The sequence below is a fragment of the Monodelphis domestica genome, assembly GCF_027887165.1.
Source record: "Monodelphis domestica isolate mMonDom1 chromosome Y unlocalized genomic scaffold, mMonDom1.pri SUPER_Y_unloc_1, whole genome shotgun sequence".
Lineage (NCBI taxonomy): Eukaryota > Metazoa > Chordata > Mammalia > Didelphimorphia > Didelphidae > Monodelphis > Monodelphis domestica.
The window spans coordinates 120,450-128,558 of NW_026605000.1; the positions used below are offsets into that span (position 1 = coordinate 120,450).

An 8,109-nucleotide genomic window follows, 5' to 3' on the forward strand; every position below is an offset into this window, starting at 1 on the left:
CAGGGCGCCAAAAGTCGAGACGCCATATTTAAGGACTGCGCAGGCGTTACACTTCCTTTGTCTGCTTTAACGATGGGTCGCCGCCCTGCTCGTTGGTAAGTAATTTTTATTTTTAGTGAATTTTATGTGAAAATGTAATAGAAAGTAATTTTGTTTTTTTGGTAACAGTTATGTTTTGTGTTGTGGAAAACTTAATTGTTCGTTGAATTTATTTTAGTGCCGTTTAAGCTTAACATCTGTTGAGAACTTTAACCTCACGTGAGATTCCCATCACAAAGGAAAAAAAAAGAATTCAAATAGAAAAAAAGACGAGAGAAAGGAAAGACAGAGATAGAGAATAATGAGGAGGAACTATTTTTCCTTGACTAATAAATTTTTCTTCCGTTTTTCAACTCCCCCGTCTACCCCTTGTGTAGCACTAATCAGTTGGGTTAGGCAGACCCCGTATTCATAGCCCTAACCTTTATTTCTCTCTTTGAGTTGGAATATACTGTTGGAACACATGACAAAATCTTACCTTAGCCTTAAGTATTTTACTTTTTACAGACCCCAGATCCTTCCTACTAAGTAAATTTTGAGAAGAGATCTTTACCGAACTTAATTCCAGTTACCTTTTTGTAAGAGGACAAGCCTTTAAATCTATCTTTCCCAAGTAAGAAAGTAAAAAAGAAAAGATAGTTGGTCTCTAGGAAGAAGGGTGCTGGAGGCGGAAGAAATTGTCACATAGTTTTGACTAGCTGTATGTTTTCTTGTATTCACTAAAATGTTAATTAGCATTCTAAAATTAAATTGCAAACAGACATTAACTTATTTTTTAAAGTATGTAATTTAAAAAAACACATTTTTTGCACAAATTATAAACCATGTTCATGTGTCTTTGGTTGAAGGAAAATGACATCAAAACAAATACAATCTGATACCATGGTATTTAATAGTACTAAACACATTTTTCAAAAATCAAAACTACATTATACGCTTTAAAATATCCCCACAACAAAAATGTTCAATTTCTAAAAGTCTTGATAAACTGACTTAAATTCCATAAAAATTACTAGTGATTAAAATAAATTCTAAATAATAATTTTTTAATTTTTCTAGCTCTGTCTTTTATAAATGACAAAGTTAGTAATTTGTTAATATCCTAGTTATCACAATAATGTTAGACAAAGAATCCAGAGAACTTAAATTCAAAGCTGGCATCAAACCAGCTATGTAACCCTTAGCAAGTGAGTGAAACCAGATTACATAGTTTCTTCATCTGTAAAATGAAGTGGGGGGAAAAATGGCAAACTATTTTCAGATCTTTTTAAAATCCCAAGTGGGATCATAAAAAGTCAGACTAAAAACTTTAAAACAATCAACATTAATCAGTATGCTTCTGAAAACACTTTCCATATATTTTGTTTAAAACTTTTATTATTCAAAGCAATATATATGTTTAGTAACAACTTTTAAAAAGGGGGATTATTTTGAATGGTATTAGTTCTGTTGCTTTGCACAATATCTGGCACCAAATATATATAATAGATGCTTTTTTAAATAAAACTGAGGAATAAGTAACCATATCTAAATCACCTTACGAAGAAAAATAATTTGTTTTTAAACTGCAGTATTAAACCAAAATTAAACTCACTTTAAAAATTGTATCTTAATACCCTTTAGCTGAACTTTATCCCAGACATTCTTTTTCCACTTTCATGTAATCTAATTTTTAACCCAATTTTCAGCTTTAATTTCTTATGTTGCAAAATTACTCAGTAGTTCACCTTTTTTCTTAACTATAGAATGTGCCTAGTAGCACATAAAATACTTGTGAAAATTTTTTATAAGAAAAAGATGGGAAAAACCAGTAGAATGGTAATAAGCATTTATATTACACCAGTATTATGCTAGGAACTGTGTTAACATGCTTTTTAAATAAAGTAGATATTGTTATTAACTACATGTTGTTGAAACTGAACCAAAATATTTAATTGTCCAAGTTTGTAGAACTATTGTCAAAGACTAATTTTTGAACTCAAGGCTTCCTTACTCTAGCCAAGTGCTTTATCTACTGCAGTAGTTAATTTCTTCCAAAATTCAGTTCCATTTTAAGAATTAAATATTGAAGTGTAAGTATATATTCTAATGTGATTTAAATAAATATTTGATGCCATAACTGCATATTTTAGTCAGGTATATTCTATAGTTCTCATTTTCTTTTATAACGTAAAGAAGTCTCATTAACTCTATTTGTCTCTTAAGCTATAGATATTGCAAGAACAAACCATATCCAAAATCACGCTTCTGCCGAGGTGTCCCTGGTAAGTGCCAATTGTGAGGTAAGATTAATAGGTTAAAATTTAAAAACGTGATTTTACTCAGCACAATCTCTAATTTCATTCATCCTTTCATGTTCTCTAAAAGATATGTAAAATTGACAAATCACATGAGTTGTAGTTAGGAAAAAGGTAAAACATGATTCCCCCAACCCCCATTTCAATCTGTACCTACTTAAAATGAAGGTTAACTCAACCACTTTCTTTTTTTACAGATGCAAAGATACGAATCTTCGATTTAGGTCGAAAAAAGGCAAAAGTAGATGAGTTCCCACTCTGTGGCCACATGGTGTCTGATGAATATGAACAACTATCCTCCGAAGGTTTAAAATAAAAAATTGAGATATCATTTTAAAATGCTTGTGATACCCCAAAAACCAAATTATCTTTGAAGGTAGCTGTCATTTTTATAAATTCATTGTTCAGTTCTTACACTTTCTTTTTCTGTAGCTTTGGAGGCTGCACGAATCTGTGCAAATAAATATATGGTGAAGAGTTGTGGCAAAGATGGTTTCCACATTCGTGTTCGACTGCACCCCTTCCATGTTATTCGAATCAACAAAATGTTGTCTTGTGCTGGTGCTGATAGGTAAGAAAAGATTCTCTTAACTAAAAGTATTAACTTAGGACTTGGTGGGAGAGGGTTTCTGAAATCCTTTTATCCAAATTTTGATCTCATCTAAGCAATGTCTATAAAGACAGCTTAAGTAACTCCCATTTCTAATTTGTTAATAAACTTGGGGAAGGGGAAGGATAATGAGTACATGCAGGTATAGGTTTCTTTATACTTAAAAGCTTACTTCAGAATTGATGATGAGTTTTGATGATCACAAATTACTACAAAGATATATCTTGTATTTAGAACATTCTTTTTGCAGCACTCCCCAAAGACAAAATCAAGGTGGGGTGTTGTTTGGTGTTTTTTTAAACTTGGTGTCTGTTAGGTTGTTAGTCAAAAACTATTAATAATCAGCTTCCTAAAAATTTAAATGCATCCATTATTTGTAATGATACTTTATATAATACATATAATTATTATTTAAATGTATTAATGATTTTTTCTGCTTTATTTTGATTTTAGAATTTTTTTATCAAGTGTTAAAAGTTTTTCAGGGAAAGTTTCCTAGGTGTCACATGACTCTTTCTCCATATCTACATCCAGGCTTCAAACAGGCATGCGGGGTGCCTTTGGGAAACCACAGGGTACTGTTGCTCGGGTACATATAGGACAGGTGATCATGTCTATTCGAACCAAAGTTCAGAACAAGGAACATGTGATTGAGGCTTTGCGCAGGGCTAAGTTTAAGTTTCCTGGACGCCAGAAAGTAAGAAATATTCAAGTTATTTAAATAAAAGACACTTGCCCTTGATTTCCTAAATATTTAAGATTTGTGTTTATTCTAACTGGGGTAATTCTTTTGAAGTTAATGGTTATGGGCAAAAAAAAAGTATATATAATGAATAGTCTTAAAGACTATAAAATTATACTAATCACATCTCATTATTAATAGTGTTTATATACTACTTTAAAGTTTGTAAAGCAGTGGATTTTTAAAATATTAATATAAATTTTCTTCACAAAACCCAGGGAGATAATTTTTTCCATTCTTAATTTTGGCTATCTTCAGAAAACCTTGAGAAATATGTAAGGGGGAAAGTGGGGCTTAAAGAGGCTATATCAGGTCTAGCTTAATTCTTATTATACCTCTTACAGATCCATATCTCAAAGAAGTGGGGCTTCACCAAGTTTAATGCGGATGAATTTGAGGAGATGGTAGCTGAGAAACGTCTCATTCCTGATGGCTGTGGAGTCAAGTATATCCCCCACCGCGGTCCATTGGATAAATGGCGTGCATTCCATTCATTGTAAAGGATCCAATGTATTAGCTTGTCCTCAAATAATTGCAAATAAATCTGAGTTGGTTTAGCTAATTTTTTGCTTTTGGATGGTTTATTTCTGAGTAGGAAAAGAAAAACACCTTGATAACCAATTTTCTTGTAGGAGGAGAGTAATATATAAATATCCTGGGAATTTTTAGTTGTCATAGAATTAAAGATTTAATTTAATTTCATTTTTAAATTTATTTTAATAACAAATTTTCTAATGAGTTTTCAGAGGTTAAATAATTCAAATTGTTTCCCTCCCTACTATATTCACTCCTGGAGTTGGCAAGCAATTTAATATGGGTTATTATATATGTATTATACATTATACATAATGTATATTATATATGTATATTATACAGGATGTTTCCATATTATTAATTTTTGCAAGTGAATCTTATAAAACCCAAACTGTAAAATATCCAAACGATAAATCATATGTTTCCATTTGCATTTTTAGTTCAATAGTTATTCTTCTGGACATATTCTTTTTCATAAGCCCTTCAGAATTTTTCTGGATCATTATATTGCTGTTAGTAGCAAAGACTGTTTATGTGATTGTTCACAATATTGCTATTAGTTTAGGTAGGTCTTTCTAGCTCTTTCTGAAAGCATCCTTCCTTTTTCATTCCTTATAGTACAATAGTATTTTATCATGATATACCACAATTTGTTCAGCCATTCCTCAATTGAGGGACCATTCTTTAATTTCCAATTCTTTCACACCACAATGGGAATAGCTAGTTCCTAATGATTGTTTGAATTTCCTTTTCATTAAAAAAGTTGAAATTGCTGCATTTTTTAATACTGGTGATTTTATTCTATTTACTTTTTACATATATATCTTTTGTTTTATTAATTTCTCCTTTGATTTTTAGGATTTCCAATTTAGTCTTTAGTTGGGATTTTACATTTGTTTTGTTTTTTTTTAGATGCATGCTCAATTCATCTGCTTTTTCTCTTATTTTACTGACAAAAGCATATAGGAATATAAATTTTCCCCTGATTACTGCTTTGGATTCATTCCGTAAGTTTTGATGTTTCATTATCATCCCCTTGAAAGAAATGTGATTTTTTTTTATTATTTATTCTTTGATACATCCCCTTTGAAGAATTAGGTTATTTAGTTTCCAATTTATTTTTGACTTTCCATGAGTCCTTATTGATTATAATTTTTATTGTATTATGACTTTGAAGTTTGCATTTATTTTTTCTTCATTTGGTTGTGAAGTTGCGGTACCCTAGTAACATGGTCAATCTTTGTATATATACCATGTGCTACTGAAAAGTTGGTATATTCCTTTGAATCTAACTTATTTTTTTTATTAGTTTTATTTAGTTTGGATAGAGGAAGGTTGAGATATTCTATCTTTTCTCCTTAAGCTTCTTTAGTTTCCCTTTTTAAAAATCTAGAAGCTATACTCATTTTGCACATATGTGTTAAGTACTGATACTTTGTTTTCTATACTAACTTTTATCAAGGTAATTACTTTCCTTATCTATTTTTGCTTTAGTTTTGTCTGAGATCATGATTGCTGTCCCTGCCTTTTTTTTTGCCTCAGTTAAAGCTTAATATGTTCTGCTCCACTTGGTACCTTTATTATGTGTGTGTGTGTACCTACTTCAAATGTATTTCTTGCAAACAACGTAAAGGTAGGATTCTGATTTTTGATCCACTCTGCTGTCTGCTTCCGTTTTATGGGTAAGTTCTTCTCATTTAATTCACAGTAATGATTACCATCTGTATCCATCTTCCATCTTTTTCTCTTTTTAAAATTTTTTCTATTTTTATTTAACCTTTTTTTATGTTTCTCTTTCCTTTTTTTTCTCTTTTAATCCTGCCCTTTCTCCTTGTAATCCACTTGTGTTTTGTTTTTAATTATGCCCTCCATCTTCTCCCTCCTTTACTCCCCTCACCAATATCCCTTTTCTTATTTCCTTTCTACTTCTCTATAGAGTAAGATAGAATTCTGTACCTCAGTGAATCTGGCTGTTCTTCCTTTGAGCTGATTTCAGTGAGAGTAAGGGTTTCACCACTTTTTTTTCACCACCTTTTTATGTGATAAAATTTACCTCATTTTACTTTGTAAATAAAAAGTAAGTAAATTATATTTACTTACTACTCTTACTTCATTTTTCTTAGTACAATCCTCTTAAACCTCTACTTTTTTTGTGTATCATCTTAAACAGCTTGCTACCACACCTTCTATGTAAACTTCTAACTACTATGATAATGATAATTTTAAGAGTTACATTTATCATCTTTCCATGTAGCAATATAAACAATTTGAATTTAAGTCCTTAAATTTTTTTCCTTATCTTTTTTGTGCTTCTCTTGTATTTTGTATTTGGACATAAGATTTTCTAAGTATGGTCTATTCTTCAGGAATGCTTAGAAATCTGTTTTATTAAATTAACATACTTTCCCTTGAAAGGATATATTAGCCAGTTTTGGTGGGTAGGTGATTCTTGATTATAAACTCATTTCCCTTGCCTTCAAAGTCTTTCTGGTCCATTAGTGTGGAACTGGCAAATCCTGTGTAATACTGACAAGGGCTTTGGTACTTGAATTGACGCTTGCTATATTTTCTTTTGATTTCTTGCAGGAGGTGATCTGTATGTTCTTTCCATTTCTATTGTATCCTCTTAGTTCAAGAATATCAGGGTAGTTTTCTTGAATAATTTCTTGTAATAAGATGTCTAAGCTTCTTTTATCATATAACTTTCAGTACAATAATTCATAAACTATCTCCTGGATCTGTTTTCTAGACCATTGTTTTTTCAGTAAAATTTCATTTTTCAATTTTTTCAATCTTTTGATTTTTTCATTTATGTCTCATGTAGTTATTAGGTTCCATTTGCCCAATTTTAATTTTTAAAGAATGAATTCCTTCCATGACCTTTTGAACTTCCTTTCCCAATTTATCCATTCTGTTTTTTAATGGAATTCTTTTCTTCATTTTTTTGCCTCATTTTCTAGTTTGTTTCTGTTTTTTTTTTTTTTTAAATTTAAGAAGAGAGGAAGACTATTAATGGTATGGGGGTTGTCATTAATGGCTTCAAATAAGAGCCTTGAAGGAAGCTAAGGATTTTGTGAGATATAAATGAAGAAAAACTAGCTTGTCAAAATTGTGAAGGCAATAATTGGAATATTCATTTGCAGGAACAGCATGTAGATTATGCCATGATTAGAGGAGGGTTTGGAAAATTTAGGACTGAAATGCTGAGATTTATTTTAGAGCATGTATTTTATCAGAGGAAAAGAAAATCAAGTAATTATTCCCTACTAAGTACTAATAGCAGCTAATTCTTGCCTTTTTAAGTAGCTTATACTCTAGAAGATGTCCTTTGTACTCTGAGAGGACCAAAATAATATCACTATGTATCATTGTACAGTGTGCCTGCCTGAAGCCTATCAGATCATTATGCATAACCCTTATAAACATTTGGGATGGCAAAGTCTCTAAACTGGTTCATCTCTTATTTCTGCTGAGCTATTTCAATTCTGCTTTGCTCATGGAGCATGGTACTGGATGGCCATGTGTCAGTGTCCTCCATGTCTCAAGTAGATACCAGGGTGCTTCAGAGAGACCTTGAGAGTGTCCTTGTATCACTTCTTCTGACCTGAGTGAACCCTGGCCTTCTGTGAGACTGTAAAATAATATTTGGGGCAAACATGCATTTAGCATTTGAGCTGGTCTGTGCTCTCTGGTAAAGTCTGAACTCTACTATCCAGCTAGAGAAAGAATGGCATCTTCTAGGGCCTCTCTAGAATCTTTCAAAGACAATTCAGATAGAAGCCATTCTGTTTTCTGGTGTGGTGCTGGTACAATGTCCAGGTTTCACAGACATACAAGAAAGAGGGCAGCTCTGTAGACCTTCAGTTTGGTAGGCAGCCTAATATTCT

The 8,109-nt window shown here is 31.6% G+C and overlaps 1 protein-coding gene across 1 annotated transcript; it reads left to right on the forward strand.

Moving 5' to 3' along the window:
* Positions 1-4,250, forward strand: LOC130456232 (60S ribosomal protein L10-like). The gene is made up of 6 exons (XM_056809906.1): positions 1-95; positions 2,245-2,303; positions 2,534-2,641; positions 2,769-2,907; positions 3,481-3,643; positions 4,033-4,250. The coding sequence occupies exons 1-6, from the start codon at positions 73-75 to the stop codon at positions 4,186-4,188; spliced, it is 648 nt and encodes a 215-aa protein (XP_056665884.1). The 5' UTR covers positions 1-72; the 3' UTR covers positions 4,189-4,250.
* Positions 4,251-8,109: the final 3,859 nt, after the last annotated feature.